We start from the raw sequence: 19951 nt of genomic DNA, 5'->3' as shown, positions 1-19951 counted from the left end.
TATCCTAAATAAAGAAAGCCACACAAAAACAAAGTATATACTATATAACTGAATTTATATAAAGTTCTAGAGAATTAAAACTAATTTATAGTGACCAAAAAAAATGCTCAGTGGTTGCCTGAGGACACATGGAGTGATGGAGTACAGTGAGTCATGAGAAAACTAACAGAGATGGTGAAAACATCATTATCTTAATTGTGTTCATGGGTTCATGGTATACACAAAAGTCAAAAGTTGTGTACTCTAAATACATGTGGCCTATCACATCAATTGTATCTCAAAAATAGCTGTATAGGCCAGGTACGGTGGTTCACCTATAATCCCAGCACTTTAGGAGGCCTAGGTGAGCAGATCACTTAAGGCCAAGAGTCCAAACGAGATGGAGCAACATGGCAACACCCCATCTCTACAAAAAATACAAAAAGTAGCTGGGTGTGACGGTGCATGCCTTTAGTCCCAGCTACTCAGGAGGCTGGAGTGGGAGGATCGCTGGAGCCCAGGAGGTGGAAGCTGCAGTAAGCCAAGATCACACACTGCACTCCAGCCTGGGCCGCACACCAAGGCCATGTCAGGGCGGGGGGGGGGGGGGGGCAGGGAAACAAGCTGTATAAAAAATAACTTACATGGAAAGTCTCTTGTTGTAAACAGTAAAAACCTAACTAAAAATAAGTACATACATATATGAGGACATTCTCACTAAAAAGAAAATAAAGAACTAAAATAAAAAAAGAAATTAGTTCTGCCTCAAAAAAAATTAACAATCACACTCCCACTCAATTGGGAATCAGATGTCCATAGGAAGCAAAATATATCAAGAGCATTCAAAGACTTGCCACTTGGTGGTGCTAAACTGAATGTATAAAACTCAATTCAACAAACTTTTATGAAGCAATTATGTGCCAGACATCATAAAGAACAGAGAGATTAAAAGGTATTAGAGTTCCTTGCTTGTCTGTACCTGGCAAAATTATTAAAAAGGTAAAATATTTACACAAGAAGGAATATTCTAAGTGTAAAAGTACTACAAAAAAGGAGGAAAGTTTTCCTTTTGGGATAAAAATGTCTCATGCCCTCCAGGCTCTTATCTATTCTTAAATATTTGCTAAGATGCCCAAGCAGGTAAGTACATTTATAAAACTTCCAATGATGGCCTGCTAAAAGCAACAGAAACTGCATTTTGTTTTTCTCCTCTAGCAAAGGAGCTGTATCAGATATAACTTATTAAAAGAGTTCTGGTGACCACAGCAAACATTTTAGAATAAATTTTCTCACCCCTAATTTAGCAATTTAATTAAAAAGCAAAAATAAGGCAGAAAAACAGATAAATTCAACTTTTAGACAGAATGAACTTTTGCACAATCCAACTCAAGAACATCCTTCCTGACACAAAGAGCTAGAAAAACTAAGGAAGTTTCACAATAGTAACTTTTATACTGTGCCTTCACTTAAGACTGAATTTTTACTTACATTATGATTATTATAATCTTTATTTCCAAAAATGGAAGATAAAGGAAAAATTCAACCCAAATATTTTAAATGTACCCGTAATTTTAGGGTAAAATTATTGCCCTAAATCATTCTCCAAACTTGGAAACCTTTCACCTACCATACACAACATACATTCTTAACTTTAGCAATTATGTGAACTTATAGGCTAATAAAACAACCAAAGTTTCAAAACTTCAGTTTCTTTAAAAACTATTTGGCATACAGATGATAATTTGAGCGTATGGTTTCAGAAAGCATCCCCAGGAAATGCGAGACTGAGCACCCTAACAGGTTCCACATTCAAATATCTATGCACCTACTAGATATCTCTATTTCAATAAGGCATCTTGAACTCAATGTGTTCTATCTAAACCGGCTCTTCTTCGATATTCCCAATTCTGTCAAAGATATCTCATCCACCCAGTTATCCTAAATGCTTCTTTCACCATCCAGACCCTATATCCTAAGTCCCTCAAACCTTTTCCTCTGGCACTGGCCCCTCATTGCTTCTAGCCTAAGTCACTAAAATAACATTCTGATCTCTCTTCTCCTGATCTAGTTACCTTCCAATAATCTAAGGTGCATAATGTATAACCACGGCCCAAACTAACCTTTACAAAATGTCCATCTGGTTACACCACACAGGGGGCTTAAAAATCTTCTGTCTTCACCCTTTACCTCTATAGTGAGGCTATACTTCCTGATACTCCCAACACATAAAACATTTCTGCCTTGGGCCATTGTGAACTCTTGCTACCCAAAAGCTTGGTGCTTTTTTTCAGGTGTATTCTGTTCCATCTACCTGGAACACCCTTTTGTCCTTTCTCTCTGCAAATAACTTCTACCAAACCCTTCAAAAAAGAACATAAGCAATAGCCTGCCCAAACTCTTTGAACTACTCCCCATTCCACTTAATCTGATTTAGAAGTTTCTTTACTCATACACTCAGCACATGTATGAGCACCAACCAGATGCTGGAAATAAAAAGGTGTCAGTGGAAAAAACACACACAATGAAAAGTGTCTGACTAAACTAGCAGTATCATGTAAACCAGTAAATCAATGTATATAGTAGAGTGTGCCAGAGGAATGCAGAGACTCCTGAATGAGATACCATTTTCAGTTACTTCTTCAATAAATACACAGTAAATGCCTACCATGTGCCAGGTACAGAGCAAGTTACTAGGTGTAAATAAGATTCAGTCACTGCCTCCACAGTAGTTACAATCTAACTGGGGATGACAAGAAAACTGACAATTACAACATATAAGTACTAACAGACTGCCACAGCAAGCCCTAATAAAGGCTATCTTACCTAGATTTAGGAGGCTCAGGTAGAGTGAAAATGAGGAAAACTTACTTGGAGCGACATATAAACTCAGATCTGAATAATGGCAATTTTAAATAGTAGAGAACGTAGGGAAGCAGAGGCTGTATGTTCTTAGCAGAGGGTATGTTTTATACAGAGCAGTAGTTCAGTGCACGATTGAAACCCAAATACCAGAGAGTAGAGTCTAAATAGTTTAGAAGCAAAAACAGAGACCAGATCAGATCATAAAGGGCTGCATAAGCCATGCTAAAGAATTTAGGAGTTTGAGATTTATCCTGAAGACCGACAAAAGCAACTAGAAACTTGCCTTTTCTAAGCCAATAAAGTGGCTGCAGGACCAAGAACGAACAGCTGCAGTAATCCAGGGAGGGAGAGACTCATGGTTGCTTGAACTAAGGCAATGGTAGTGGGGATGAGGAAAGGCAGGTGGCTTAGAAAGATATTTAGAAGATCAAAATGACAAGCCTTCGTGACTGATTAGATGTGAAAGGTGAAGGGAAGAACAGTAAGGACAAAACTGTGTAGATGAGGTTTTTTACTGAGATAGGGAGAACAGAAAGAAGAAAGCAAACTGAGTTTTATTTGGGATGTGTTAATGAGTAATGACTGTGGAACTAAAAAAAAAACGCAGAATACAGGTGGTTGTAAGGGCAATACATCATGGATAGTCTGAAGTGAAGAGTGAGCCTTTGAGATCTAGAGAATGGTACAACTCTCAAGGAAGGGCAACTGGCAGAACTATTATTGCTTCTCAACGATATTAGTGTGCCAAGCGAAGTCAAATAGGAGACAGGAATAATTCAGGTGCTGGAGGAGATACACAGTCAGGGCTGCAATGAACCATGACCACACCACTGCGCTCCAGCCTGGGTGACAGAGCAAGGCTGTCTCCAAAATAAATTAACACTAATAATAACAATACAAGTCTCTGTTTAACCACCCTTGTGTCCAAAGAACTCAGCACATAGCAGGTACTAAAACGTTTGTTGAACTAAAGAATGGCAGAAAAATTTAAAAATAAGACATACTCCTATTATACCATGGGTAACTACCATGTTAAAAGATCTAGTCTAGGAAAACAAGTCTCCAGGAAGATCTAGATACTAAGAATACTCATCTTTCCAAAGCACAAAAATTTCACAGGACTATGAGCATATTTAAAAAGAATTGGTTAGGGCCAATTTTAAGCTACAAAATAAATTCTTATTAAAAATGACATCACAAATTCTAATTAAGAAAAAAACAGCTGATTTCCCTATTGTTTCAAGTAATTTTTTGTTTTTATTTTTTGAGACAGAGTCTGCCTGTGGCCCAGTCTGAACAAGTGACACAATCTCAGCTCGCTGCATTGGGTTCAAGCGATTCTCCTGTCTTAGCCTCCTGAATAGCTGCGACTACAGGCGTGTACCACCATGCCTGGCTTTTGTGTTTTTAGTAAAGATAGGGTTTCACCACGCTGGCCAGGATGGTCTCAAACTCCTGACCTCAAGTAATCCACCCACCTCAGCCTCCCAAAGTGATAGGATTACAGGCGTGAGCCACTGTGCCCGGCCAGTAATTTGCAATAGAGAAAAAATTCTAATACATTAATAGAAAAACCTAGAGTGAATGGAAGTGTACTATAATAGGATTTTACAACTCTGAAACAAAAGAGCTACTAATGGACCCATTTCTCCCACTCTAATCCCTCCTCATTTTCTTTTTCTTTTCTTTTCTTTTCTTTTTTTTTTGAGACAGGGTCTTGGTCTGTCACCCAAGCTGGAATGCAGTAGCACCATCATAGCTCACTGCATTCTCCAAGTCCCAGGCTCAAGCAATCCTCCCACCTCAGCCTCCCAAGTAGCTGGGACAACAGGCACGTGTCGCCACAACCAGCTAATTTTTTTGTTTTTCATAGAGACGGGGTCTAGTTATGTTGCCCAAGCTGGTCTTGAACTCCTGAGCTCAAGTGATCCTCCTGCCTCAGTCTCCCAAAGTGCTGGGATTACAGGCGTGAGCCACTGCACCTGGTTCCTCATTTTCTCGTACCTTCTTGCTTCTTCCTCTTCACTGAATAGCTATTATGTGCCAGAATCTATGTTAGGTGCAGATGAAACATTTCAGGATCCGACCTTATGATGATTAGTTCAGTCTACAGTTTCCAATATATTTACTCATTAATCCTCATACCAAGCATAAAGTAGGTACTGTTATATCACAGATGACTGAAGCACAGAGAGGTTAAGTAATTTTACTAAAGTTGCTTGTAAATGTGTGAAAATAATTTCTGAAACTAGTTTGGCTTCAAAGACCAAGCTCTTAACCATTACCTTTTGCTGCTTCCCTACAAGACGAAGATTAACTTCCTCCATCACTTTCTGAAACTCCAAGTTCAAAGCAAGTAGAGTTGTAAGAAAAGCTACATCCTAGGTGGAGACACTGAGAGATTCTAATTCAACAGAGCTGGTAGCCCAGCATCTGTACTTTTATTAAACAGTATCACAAGTGATTTTTGTGCGCCTTGGTTAACATTCACTCCCCTGTATTTCTAAACTAGAACTCTTAGCTAAAACTTGGTGAAGGGAGGGGGAGATGAATAAACATACGCACACATTTTCTCCCCATCCCCTTTCCTAAAGAAAAAAGATTAGGAAGTAGGGAAGCATAAAGGTAACATGTCTTTCAATGTTACATTAACCAGCTTTCATTATTATTATTATAATGCTGATGGTAAAAAAGTATAGAGTTTTCATTTGCTTTTTAAATCAAGAGATTATCAGGTTTGCGCATTAGAAAAATAACTCCAGTGGTGGTGTAGAGAAGATTAAGGGCAGAGACTGTAGAAAAGGAGTAAAATCAGCCAAGAAATCAAGAATAGAAGCAGACTAAAGGCCTGAACTATGCACTGATAGTAAAGATGCAGCAAATTTAAGAAACCTCTTAAGGTAAAACTGGTAGGACATGGTTATTGATGAGAGAGTATTATAGGAATGAATGTCTCCAAGTATGTTTAACATGCAACAGGTGAAAGATGACGCCATTAAACCAGATCTGAACATACTGAGAGAAGAACCGTGGGTTTTGTTGGTCATGATAGTATTACTTCGGAGAGGAGTAGCTTTTCACATGGAAAACTAGTTTCAGTGGAGTGATGGCAATAGGTGTGAATTTGCAGTGAATGAGAATAAATGAGGTTATGAAGTAGAATTATTAAATATAAGTCTCGTTTTAAGAAGTCAGACTATGAAAGGTAGTGGCTGCAAAGAGTGAAAAATGTTTTTCATTTCACAACTCTGCTTCATTGCCTCAAGGATTCTTTCAAAATCAATCCAAACCTGAAAGAGGGAGATGTTTAAATGGAAGGGATCCCCTCTTGAAAAGTCCTAGCCTGGATCAGTTTATGTGGAAAATCAAACAGGATAACCTTCAAATATCAGTAAATCAAGCAGAGTATCAGCATCCACCCTGAACATAAAAAGTAAAAAACTGACAAGAAAACCAAGAGCACAAATAATCCAAAAAAGGATGCCCACCTATCCTTTAAAAGAGCCAGCACGTACACGTATGTAATTTTATGTTTTAAAAAAAAAAAAATTCATATAACCCTAACAACTCCAATACAAGAAATATAAGACATAATGATTGCCATCTCCTCAATTCTGCAGATAAAGAACGTGAAAGACACAGAAGTCACAACTGCCCAATTTTCCAAGGTCATACTTCAGATTAACAGCAAAACCAATCCCATATTTGTTATTCAGCCACCTAGTCTAATACTCCAAACACCAAATCACAAACGCTGTTAAACAACTCAAAATAGAGTAGGGAAGGCAACAGGGAGACATGAGTGAAACTCAAGGAACAGAGGACGCTATCTGCAATGAGTAAACAACACTTAGTGTTCGATGAGTCACTTCAGTTGATTCCAGCTGTTGATGAAATACTCCTTCACTGGGAAATACTACCGGTGGCGTATCATAAAGCTGATAGCCCTAACTATACATAAGATGTGCCCTCGGAACGCGAATAGGCACTATTCGACGAAATCTCCGCACATAATCCTAGTTTCCAACGAAATTAGGAGTGTCACTGACCACCTCCGTAAACCAGCATGACCAATACTCCCACTGAAATGCCTAGAAAATAAATATTTGAATAGACGCCTTCCTAGACAAGCACAGGACGGTGTAAATCTCCATTTCTCTCAGGAAACAGTCCCGCTGCTCACACCACCCACCAACTCAGCATCTTGGTAAAAACAGACCCAGTACACTCGTTTCTTCTAAAAGCACGGCTAGCTGCCTAGCACCTATTCAGGTCCTCCCGAAGGAAGCATAAACATCTTCAACAGAGTGTAGCAAAGAAGACAAGAGGCAAGTCGGGTTAACGCTTCAAAGACTGAAAAGACGCTGGAGTCAGAAGAGTAGACACAAAGAACTAGAGTCAAGAAAAAGTGAATCGGGGGCGGGAGGGGGAAGGAACTAGAGAGCCACCTGTCCGTTAGTAAAGGTAATACGAATAAAAGCCTCTCTGCTCTGGGGCAGAAGAGCGCCGAGGCCTAGCTGGCCTTGGAGCAGGAGCCGGCTCTGTAACTCCGCGGCTGAACTGGCATTCACGGGAAACCAGCTGGTACCACCCAATCTTCTCCTACAGACACCACGGGTTGTCCGGACATAGAAATTCCCTCGTGTCCCTCCCCCAGCCAACTGCCAAAGAGCAAAAGCATCCCCGTCCCAGAGAAAAGCCGAGGACTTCCTGGAGGCCGTTACCTACCTTCCCGCTCACAACACCCGCCGCCGCCATGTTTCCTGCGCGTGCCTGGTAATGACGTAGCAGAACCTCACGTGTCTCTCGGGCTTACAACAACATCCGGCAAAACTAGAATAACATCCGGGCGGGAAAGGGGCGGGGTGTGGCGGGAAGGGCGTGGAGGAACGTGGCCCGGCGGAAAAAGCCACCAGACGCAGGCGTGCTGAGCTGGGCTCAGAGGCGGGTAGGGCTGAGTCTCAGCCGCAACGCTACGCTTGTGCTTGCCCCACGTCCTCCCGGGGGAAGATTCCTAAAATAATGTGTACCTTATTTGTATTGGAGTTTGTCGAGACTCTGAAGCTAGCGCAGGCCACGCCGGTTTGGTGAGATGAAAAGAATACCATACTGGAAGCGCGCAAGCATTGTCCTGGTGGTTTTGTTGTTGTAGAAACGGAGTCTCGCTCTGGCTGGAGTGCAGTGGCGCAATCTCGCCTTACTGCAGCCTCCGCCTCCCTATTCAAACGATTCTCGATCCTCAGCCTCCCGAGTAGCTGGGATTACAGGCGCGCTCACCACGCCCAGCTAATTTTTAAATTTTTATTAGGGGGTTTCGCCAATGTTGCCCAGGCTGGTCTCGAACTCCTGACTTCAGGTTATCCGCCCGCCTCAGTCTCCCAAAGTGCTGGAATTACAGGCTTGAGCCACCGCGCCCGACCCATTCGCCTGGTTTTGTGGCAGTAGGCAAATGACCAACACGCTCGAAACCTCAGTTTCTTATAGTAAAATAAAGATAGTAGCGTTGCCGTGAAGATCCAAGAAAGCCCAGCACTAACAAGGAGATATTCCAGGAACTAACATGGAGACTTTTCCCCTCTATATATGAGGTTTCTCTATTTGTCTGGTCACTGCCACTCACACATGACCTCCAGCAAGGTATTTCAATGGGAACTGTGATAATACCATGCCCTCATAGCTGCAGAGTCCAAGGCACATAGTTTATAGCACCTACACATTACTTAATAGCTCTGTGACTTAAAGCAGGTTTGTAAATTTATCAAAGCTTCAGGATGTAAACTGGGAATTACTCCTGCGTGGAGTGGTTGTAGGGATTTCATAGGACAATACATGTGTGGTAAAATGATTTGTAAAGATACTAAGATAAGAATTGTATTTGTTCTCAGTGCTGTAAAAGCATGCAGAGAATGATTGTGTACTACCCCTTTGATAACTCTGGCACAGATCTGGGATTTCTCTGGCTCCAGGGCAGAATAAAAAGTCCCTTTCACCAAAAACACTTGTGCGCATTGAGGTACTTTACGTTTTCACACAGTGGGGAGAGGTTAGAGGCTTTTGAGTTTGGTTGAGGTAGGTGGCAACAAGCTGAACGACAGAAAAGGAGAGTTGCTAGTTATGTGAATATCAGGAACCTAGTAGGTGAGGAAAGTGGTGGAACCTTAGGTGGGAATGAATGTGTGGCATATTAGGGACACTGCATCCTAGATATCTGAGATTCCAACCATGACCAAGACCCTTATGCCCAAGCTTGGCATTGAATCAAGAAAGCAGCTTACCTACAAGGGATGAATGAGGTGAGAAAATGAGAATATTAGCAGTAATCAGCACTGAGTGAAGACTAGAGGGTCTTTTCCACATGTACTGGACTGAGACTAAAACCCCTAGAATCTTCATATAATCTTGGGTGTGGAGGGGAAAATCCTACTAATGACCCAAATTACATTTTCCACCAGATCAGAGCATTGGGATGTGGTTAGAGAAAAATTTAAATGTGACGTCACATTTCTTACACCCTGTGTTTTAGAGAAACGTTGAAGCCCTTAGCACAATGCCAGGAATAAAAGGCTCAATAAGTGGTAGTTATTACTTATATTTTAATATATTAAGTTTGAGAACTACAAACTTCTCATTGAAAAGCCTCATTCCCCTCTCAGGTTCATCTGCTACTTCTTTACCTTCTTACGCTTCATCCTCCAAGTGCGCCTTAAATGATCGCGCTACCCATAGGCTAGCCTTGGGCCTCTCTTCCTTTTTCTCCAAACACTATTCCTGGGCCATTATCCTCATATTCTGGCATCAAAATCTCCTATGTGCTGATGACTCCCAAGTATTCCCAGCCCAAGTCTCTCTTTCCTAAACTCTAGTCCCAGTGTCCACTGCCACTGGACTCCTGACTTGAATGACCTAATCATGCATCAAAAAAGTATAAGCCTTTACTACTCAAAGTGTACATGTACTGACCGGCAGCACCAGCATCAGTTGGAAGCTTGTTAAAAATGCAGAATCTGGCTGGGCGCAGTGGCTCATGTCTGTAATCCCAGCACTTTGGGAGGCCAAGGCAGGCAGATTACTTGAGGCCAGGAGTTCAAGACCAGCCTGGCCAACATCGTAAAACCCTGTCTCTTCTAAAAATACAAAAATTAGCCTGGAGTGTTGATGCATGCCTGTAGTCCCAGCTACTCAGGAGGCTGAGCCAGGAAAATCGCTTGAACCTGGGAGACAGAGGTGGAGGTTGCAGTGAGCCAAGATCATGACACTGCACTCCAGCCTGGTCAACAGAGCTAGACTCTGTCTAAAAAAAAAAGAAAAAGAAATTCAGAATCTCAGATCCCACCCCAGAACTACAGAAAAATCTGCATTTTAACAAGATCCCTGATTTGTCTGTATATTAAACTTTGAGATGCATAGTCTTAAGTGAAATTTTATTTTGCTTTTGTTCTCTGAAAATTAGTACACTTTGCTGAACAAGAGATGTAGCTAGAACTCAATTTGTCAAGGAAGTGTTGCTATCATGTGTTACAAATTAATTTGAATCAATTATCCCATTTAGGAATGGAACAGTTATACATTAATAGAGGAAAGAGACCTATTTTCCTTCTTCAATGATATCCTCTGTCTACATGCAAAGGGAAGAAACAAGGTCAGGATTTCAGAAGGGTTAGTTTCAGGTTTTAATTTTTTACTTTATTAGAGGGAATAATCAGAGTACACTTACATATAGCAAGTGGACAGATTGTTTTAAAGCAGTATGAGATATGAGATTTAAAGCATAAGAGATTTAATGTTAATAAAGTCCTTAAGTTCCCTATAAATTAATATTATCATGACAGTAATTTCAAAGCTCCTAGATTCACTCCCATAAACTATATAGTCACTAATTATAATTTATTACTTGAAAAGTCATATAATGCAAAAGAATCTTAATAGTAAATGCCATAAAGAAACCTTAGGCCTAGGAAGGACTCTGAAGATAATCTCCCCAACTTTTTCAAGTGAAGAAATTGAGTGTCTTAGAGTAATACCTTGCAGAAGTCACAAGCTGCTTGATGGCTGAATAGAGACTTCATTCCATATACATGTCTTATTTAGCTGTGCTACATTATCAGCTAAATGTGATCATTCCTATTTCTGAACTACAGCATTTAATTACTGTTCTCTTTGATTCTCTCTCACCTCAGTTTCTGGCTGGCCTATTTGTCTTTTGAGCTTATCCCATGTCCCACTTGATCTATTAAGTTTTCCCCAGCGTTTCCACTAATTGATCTCTACCTCTCTTGAATTCTTAAAGCAGTTAGACTATAGACTTTTAGTGCTTAATTTATCAAGATAGTACCATGGAGACAGCATGGATTTCGATGAAAGCCAAGAGATTACAAGATTCGTTTCTGGAGAAGTTGATTAGCTGAGGAAATTGTTGCCGGAGGTCAGGGACCCCAAACAGAGGGACCGGCTGGAGCCGAGGCAGAAGAACATAAATTGTGAAGATTTCATGGACATTTATCACTTCCCCAATTAATACTCTTATAATTTCTTATGCTTGTCTTTAATCTTTCAATCCTGTTATCTTCATAAGCTGAGAATGTACGTCACCTCAGGACCACTATTGTACAAATTGATTATAAAATATGTGTGTTTGAACAATATGAAATCAATGCACCCTGAAAAAGAATGGAATAACAGCGATTTGCAGGGAACAAGGGAAGATAACCATAAGGTCTGACTCCCTGCGGGATCAGGCAGAATAGAGCCATATTTTTCTTCTTACAGGGAGCCTATAAACAGACGTACAAGCAGGAGAAACATTGCTGCATTCTTTTCCCAGCAAGGAATATTAATAATTGAGACCCTGGGGAAGGAATGCATTCCTGGGGTAGGTCTATAGATGGCTGCTCTGGGAGTGTCTGTCTTATGCGGTTGAGATAAGGACTGAAATACGCTCTGGTCTTCTGCAGTACCCTCAGGCTTATTAGGATTGGGAAATTCCTGCCTGGTAAATTCTAGTCAGACCAGTTGTCTGCTCTCAAACCCTGTTTCCTGTTAAGATTGTTAAGATGTTAATCAAGACAGTGCATGCATAGCGGGACATAGACCCTCATCGGTAATTCTAATTTTGCCTTGCCTTGTGATCTTTATTGCCCTTTGAAGCATGTGATTTTTGTGACTTAATCCGTGTTCATACACCCCTCCCCTTCTAAAATCCCTAATAAAAACTTGCTGGTTTTGCGGCTCGGTGTCACCATCACGTTCATGTTCCTACCAATATGTGATGACACCCCCGAAGGCCCAGCTGTAAAATTTCTCTCTTTGTACTCTTTCTCTTTATTTCTAGACTGGCTGACACTTAGGGAAAATAGAAAGGACCTATGTTGAAATATTGGGGGCTGGTTCCCCCAATAGGAAATCAGACCTTTAGTTACAGTTGGGGGTCCTCATTGAAATGACACAACCAGCCAGCCATGGTGGCACACACCTCTAATCCCAGCACTTTGGGAGGCTGAGGCAGGCGAATCATGAGGTCAGGAGTTCGAGACCCACCTGACCAACCTGATGAAACCCCATCTCTTCTAAAAGTAAAAAATTTATCCAGGCATGGTGGCATGTGCTTGTAATCCCAGCTACTCAGGAGGCAGAGGCAGGAGAATTGCTTGAACCTGGGAGGCAGAGGTTGCAGTGAGCCGAGATCACACCACTGCACTCCAGCCCAGGCGATAGAGTAAGACTCTGTCTCAAAAAAAAAAAAAAAAAAAAAAAGAGAGAGAAATGACACAACCACATCATGCTACAGTGAAGATCAAAGTTCCCACCTTTATATCCAAAACTTCCAATCAGCCTCTAGTACCCAACTTTTTTTTTTCAGAGCAGAAGAAGTTGAGGTGCCCAACTATTAAACATGAACATCTAACCATAGATCATTCCACATTTAAGAAAATCTTTAATTTGAAAATCAGGGACCAAAACAAACAAAAAAGGTGATTCAAAGCAAACTAACAACGCAGAGAACAGAAGAAGAAAGCTTTTTAATTAGAATAAATGTCTTTAGAGACATAAGAGGAGATTTTGCTTCCATGAAACAAGAATATTCAGAGAACAAAAGTAAGCTGTTAGAAACTAAAAATATGATGCTAAGTCTTGTGAAGATTAAAGAAGTCCAGGCCACCATGCAGGAGCTATCCAAAGAAATGGTGAAGGCTGGGATCATAGAGGAGATGTTAGAAGGCACTTTTGAAAGCATGGACAATCAGGAAGAAATAGAGGAAGAAGCAGAAATAGAAATTGACAAAATGCTGTTTGAAATTACAGGGGTCTACGGCCATACCACCCTGAATGCACCTGATTTCATCTGAAATTACAGCAGGGGCCTTGGGCAAAGTAAAGTGACTGATGTCCTTCTGGAGCCAGAATCTTCAAGAGCGATGGCCGCCTCAGAGGACAAGGAGGAAGAAGAGGCTCTGGAGGCCATGCAGTCCTGGCTGGCCACACCCTGCAGCTAAGGGTTGCCCAGTGGCCTACCTGCTGGGTGCCCACACACTCCCCTGAAGAGCTGCCATTTTATAAATCTCTTGCATTACACCTCTGTCATAAGGACTTGCATTTTAGAAAAGGTTCTCTTTGTCTGTTTTCACTCTCTGCAAAGATTTTGGGATCACAAAGGGATTTTTCTCATGCGGGTGGTGTAATTAAATGCATGATTTTTAGAAATATAAACAGAAATCTCTTACTGTGGGGAAGGCAGAGAAATTTATCTTCTCATGAAGTGCTTCTGAAAATAGAGGTCATTGCCTGAATGTTGACGACTACTTTTTTCTGTAAAACACTATATAAATGAATTTTAATAAACATCTGCTTTGACTCTTGAAAAAAAAAATGATAATAGGCCGGGTGCAATGGTTCATGCCTGTAATTCTAGCACTTTCAGAGGCCAAGGTGGGCGGATCACTTCAGGTCAGGAATTCGAGACCAGCCTGGCCAACATGGCGAAACCCCAACTCCACTAAAACTATAAGAACTAGCCGGGTATGGTGGCACGCACATGTAATCCCAGGTCCTCGGGTGACTGAGGCAGGAGAATCACTTGAACTCGGGAGACAGAGGTTGCAGTGAGCCATGATTGCTCCACTGCACTCCAGCCTGAGCAACAGAGCAAGACTCTGCTTCAAAAAACAAACAAACAAAAAAGATAATATATGTGAAAAATTCCTAAATGGATTGGAAGGTAAACAGAAATTTTTCCATAAATTATAGCAAGAAGACAAAGTTATAGAAATAAGGGGGAAAAGTTAAGAAAATTGGTGAATTAAATTTTAACTTTTCTTTGCACCAAAGACAATAGCAGAGGGAAATCCCTGGGTGACAGCTGTGTGGCAGGAATAGAGAGAAGCTAGTTCAGATTGGAACAGAAACATGGGGTTCCAAGAAGGATGTCACCAAGGGGGAAAATAGAGATAGATTACTTAATTAATTTGAGTATACTGATGTATTTACACTTTTGGTGGAGTCTTTAGATGAATTGGTGATATGTACACCAAAAACTGAGCAAAACAAAACCAAGACAACTTTAACTACAGGGAAAACAAAAGAGAAAAGAATGTTTTTGTAATATGTAACAAGTCTCAGCTGTGAACAATATTACCATAGTCATAATGACATAAACACCAAATATTGGTCTAATAAAAATGTATAGTAAATACACTGAAAGGGGAGAATGCATCTATATAGTAGGGCTGTGAAAATAAATGACCTAACTAATCTTCCGCTGTCAATGGATAATTGAGAGATCAAGAAATAACAGTATGATGATGTCATTTGGAAGTCTAGAGATAAGTAGACTTAGCAGCAAAACAACTTCTAAGTGGTTGCCCCTGATAAGCAGAAACCAGAGTGGAAAGGGAAAAGCTTGTGACTGATGTTTTTCATCATAAGCTTCATATAGCTGTTGTATTTATCAAATCTAAGATGCCACAGTTGAAAGGTATATTATTATTTTGTTATATTATTTTAATGATATTCTAAGAAATAAAATTCTGCCAATTAAATGAAGACATATTTTCTTTCACTTCAATTGTAAAATACATCCAGACTTCAAAGATTATAACATGAAAAAGTGTCTTAGAATCTGTGAAATACACACACCAAAACATACACAACCCTTGATAAAAATCAACATCAATTTAAAGATAAGCGATTTCAACAACTTAATTTTACACCTTAAGGAACTAGAAAAAGAAGAGCAAACTAAACCCAAAGCTAGCAGAAGAAAAGAAATAATAAAGATCAGAGGAGAGGTAGAAAATAGAAAAACAATAGAGAAAATCAATGAAGCAAAGGGTTGGTTCTTTAAAAATAATAACATTGACAAAATTGACTAAGAAAAAAATGGAGAATAAAATCAGACATAAAAATGTGGACATTACTACTGATTTTACAGAAATGAAAAGGATAAGAGAGCAACAATTCTATGCCAACAAATTGGATAACCTGGATGAAATGGACAAATTCCTAGAAACATACAAGCTACTAATACTGAATCATGAAGAACTAGAAAATCTGAATAGACCTGTAATTAGTAAGGAGATTGAATCAGTGATCAAAGCCCTCCCAACAAATAGAAGCCCAGGACCAGATGAAGAATGCTACCAAACATTTAAAGAAGCACTAATATCGATTCTTTTCAAACACTTCCAAAAATAAAAAAGGAAGGAACACCTCCAAACTCATTCTATGAAGCCAGCATTACCCTAATACACATAGCCAAAAACACTATAAGAAAACTGTGAATCAATATCACTTATGAATATTGATGCAAAAATCCTAGTATTTGCAGAAAATGCTAGCAAACCGAATTCAGCAGCATATTAAAAGGATTATACACCATGACCAAGTGGGATTTATTCTTGGAAAAATGCAAAAACGTTTCAACCTACAAAAATCAATCAATGTAAGACACCACTTTAACAGAATGAATGAATAAACCACATTATCATTTTAATTGATTAAGAAAAAGCAGTTGACAAATTTAAACATCCTTTTATGATTTAAAGAAACACTGAACAAAGTAGAACTAGATGAAAACTACCTCAATATGATAAGGACCACATATGAAAAAACCCATAGCTAATATCACACTCGATAGTAAAAGTCTGAAAGCTTTTCCCCAATATCAAGAACAAAACAAGGATGCCCGCTTTTGTCACTTCTATTCAACATAGTATTGCGAGTTCCAGTCAGAGGAATTAGGCAAGAAAATGAAATAAAGTATATCCAAATTTAAAAGGAAGAAGTAAAATTATCTCTGTTTTAACATTACGTGATTTTATATTTAGAAAATCCTAACTGCACACACATACACACACACACACAAAAACTGTTAGAAAGAATAAACAAATTTGGCAAGGTTGAGGATATAAAACATTAAAAAATCAATTGCATTTCTATACACCACCAATGAACAATCTAATTCAATTTACAATAGCATCAAAAAATAAAATACTTAAAAATAGACTTAAAAGGGTTGTACACTGGAAATTATAAAATGTTGCTGAAAGAAATTAACGATGTAAATAAATGGAAAGATATCCTGTGTTCATGGGTTGGAAGACTTAATATTTGTTAAGGTGTCAGTACCACCCAAAACAAGCTACAGATTTAATGCAATGCAACTCCATATCAAAATCTCAATGATGTTTTTGGCAGAAATAGAAAAACCCATTCTACAATTCATATGGCATCTCAAGGGACCCCAGATAACCAATACAATCTTGAAAAAGAAGAACAAAGTTGGAAGATTCACATTTTCTGATTTCAAAACACAGTGCAAATCTACAGTAATCAAATCAGTGTAGTATTGGAATAAAGGCAGACATATAGATCAATGGAATACAGTAGATAGCCTAGAAATAAACCTTTGCATATATGATCAAGTGATTTTTGACAAGGATGCCAATACCATTCAGTAGGAAAAGAACAATCTTTTCAACAAATGATGCTGGAAAAACTGGCTATCCACATGCGAAGAATGAAATTGGGCCCTTAACTTATATAATATAAAAATTAACTCAAAATGGGCCAGGCTCAGTGGCTCACACCTGGAATCGCAGCACTTTGGGAGGCCGAGGCGGGCGGATCACGAGGTCGTAAGTTTGGGACCAGCCTGGCCAACACAGTGAAACCCCATCTCTACTAAAAATACAAAAATTAGCCAGGCATGGTGGCGCGTGCCTGTAGTCCCAGCTGCTCAGGACGCTGAGGCAGGAGAATCGCTTGAACCCGGGAGACAGGGGTTGTGGTGAGCCAAGATCGCGCCACTGCACTCCAGCCTGGCGACAGAGTGAGATTCCGTTTCAAAAAAAAAAAATTAACTCAAAATGGATCAAAGATCTAAACATAGGAGCTAAAAGTATAAAGTTCTTAGAAGAAAACATAGGGCAAAATTTCACAACATTGAATTTTGCAATGATTTCTTAGATATAACACCAAAGGCACAGACAACAAAAGCAAAAATACACAAATTGGATATCACAAAAATTTTAAACTTTTGTGCATCAAAAGACACTATCACCAGAGTTAAAAGGCACCCTAAAGAATGAGATAGACAATCGTATATTTGATAAGGAATTAATATCTATAAATACCTATAAAGAACTCCTAAAACACAACAACAACAAGCAAACATTCAAAAACGGGCAAAGGATCTGAATATATGTTTCTCCAAAGAAAATATACAAATGGCCAAAAGCATGTAAAAGATGGTCAGCATTACTAATCGTTAAGGAAATATAAATCAAAACCTCAACAAAATATTATCTCATTAGAGATATTGTCACCCATTAGAATGGCTACTACCAAAAAAAAAAAAAAAAGAAAATATCAAGTGTTGGTGAGGATGTGAAGAAATGGGAACCCTTGGGCAGTGTTGCTGGGAATGTAGAATAGTGATATGGCCACTGTGGAAAGCAGTATGGTGATTCCTCAAAAATTAAAACTAGAATTACCATAAAATTCAGCAATTCCACTTCTGAAATATATACCTAAAATAACTGAAAGCAGGATATTCGTATACCCATGTTCATAGCAGCACTATTCCCAATAGCTAAAATGTGCAAGTAAGCTAAGTGACCATTGACAGATGGATAAGCAAAATGTAGTATGCACATACAACAGAATATTATTTAGCTTTTAAAAGGAATGAAATTTTTATACAATGTACAAGATGGATGAACCTTAAAAACATTATGCTGGCCAGGCGCGATGGCTCACGCCTGTAATCCCAGCACTTTGGGAGGCTGAGGTGGGCGTGCCACGAGGTCAGGAGTTGGAGACCAGCCTGACCAACATGGTGAAACCCTGTCTCTACTAAAGATACAAAAAATTTTAGCCGGGCGTGGTGGCATGTGCCTGTAATCCCAGTTACTCAGGAGGCTGGGGCAGGAGAATTGCTTGAACCCAGGAGGTGGAGGTTGGAGTGAGCCAAAACTGTGCCACTGCCCTCTAGCCTGGGCGACAGGGCGAGGCTCTGTCTCAAAAAAAAAAAAAAAAAAAAAAAAATTATGCTAAGTGAAGCCAACACGAAAGTAAAAATATTGTATGATTCCTTATCTGAGGTGCATAGAAAAGTCAAATTCATAGAGACAGAAAGAATAGTGGTTACCAGGGCCTGAGTGCATGGAGAGTTGTTGTTTAACTCTACCATTTCAGTCTGAGATAATGAAAAAATTCTAGAAATTGATAACAGTTCTAGAGATAATTTAAAAGTTCTGGAGATGAATAGGGGTCGATGGTTACACAACAATGTGACCGCACTTAATGACACTGAACTGTACACTATCAGAATGTCTAAAATCAAAAATAGTAATAATAACCCCAAAAGCTGGCAAGGACATAAGAAACTGAATCAATAATACATTGTGGTGAGAATGAAACATGATACAGCCTCTCTGGAAAATAGTTTGGCAGCGTCTTGCCGAACTAAACATGAACATGAACCAGCAATTGTACCCTTGGGCATTTATTCAGAGAAGTGAAAACTATGTTCACACAAAAACTAATCATGAATACTCACGGAAACCTTACTTATTGTAGCCAAAACTTGAAACAACCCAAACATCCTCTAACAGAGGTATGTGCTTAATATAAACTGTGGTATATCCATACCACAGAATATCACGTAGCAATAAAAAGTAATGAACTGTTGATACATGCAACAACTTGGACAGATCTCAAGGGAAAGATCCTGAGTGAAAAAAAAATCCCAAAGGTTACATGCTATATAATTCTATTTGTATAATATTCTCAAAATAGCAAAATTATAGACATAGAGAACAGATTTGTGGTTCCAAGAGTTAGGGATTGGGGATCAAGGAAAAGAGGATGGGTGTGGCCATAAAGGGAGAGCACAAAGGAGCCTTGTGGTGACATGAATCTACATATGTGACAAAATTGGATACTCTACACACTACACACACACACACACAAACACACACAAGTAAGTGCGTATAAAACTTTTAAAATCTGATTAAATTCTGTGGATTGTACCAATGTTAATTTCTTGGTTTTGATATTGTACTATCATTATCTAACATGCTATCACTGGGAAAAACTGGTTGAAGTTACATGGGATCTCCCTGTCCTTTTTTTATGTTTTATTTTTTTGCAGCTTTCCAATGTTTACTTATGTTGGATATGTTTGAAATTCAGCTACATCTTTTCACATTTGTATCATTTAGAATGCCTTTGGCTAAAGGTTGCAGACAATCCAAATAAAATGAATTAAATAATAAGTAGATGTTTTTGTGTCACATAACAATTCAAGAGAGGGCAGTTTTAGGGTTGAATAATTCACCACTTCAACGTAGTAATCAAAGACCCAGCTTCACACTATATTTCCACTCTTTCATTTCCAGAATGCCGGCTTTTATCCTAAAATTGTCCACTCTTGTTGTCAAAATAGTTGCAGCATCCCCTTTCATCACATCTACAAAACTGTTCAAAATCCAGAAGAGACAGTTCCTTTTTAAGACTAAGGAAAAGACCTCAGGAGTCTTTTCCTCAAATCTTTATTGGCCAGAATTGCATCTCATTCTCATACTCGAATTTAGTACACTTCTGGGAATGGAAA

General features: G+C 39.3%; 1 protein-coding gene across 5 annotated transcripts in view; it reads right to left on the bottom strand.

Moving 5' to 3' along the window:
* Positions 1-7663, bottom strand: part of TBC1D15 (TBC1 domain family member 15) — an 81871-nt gene extending 74208 nt beyond the window's left edge. For 3 of the 5 annotated variants that reach the window (XM_025401920.1, XM_025401921.1, XM_025401923.1), the window contains exon 1: positions 7570-7663. In XM_025401920.1, the coding sequence (XP_025257705.1) occupies positions 7570-7599 (30 nt within the window). In that variant the 5' untranslated portion in view covers positions 7600-7663. Of the gene's footprint in view, positions 1-7565 lie in introns of all 5 variants that reach the window. The other 2 variants (XM_025401925.1, XM_025401922.1) reach the window with 2 other exon arrangements.
* Positions 7664-19951: the final 12288 nt, after the last annotated feature.

The sequence above is a fragment of the Theropithecus gelada genome, chromosome 11, assembly GCF_003255815.1.
Source record: "Theropithecus gelada isolate Dixy chromosome 11, Tgel_1.0, whole genome shotgun sequence".
NCBI classification, from domain to species: domain Eukaryota; kingdom Metazoa; phylum Chordata; class Mammalia; order Primates; family Cercopithecidae; genus Theropithecus; species Theropithecus gelada.
This window is presented reverse-complemented; position numbering and strand designations above follow the sequence as displayed.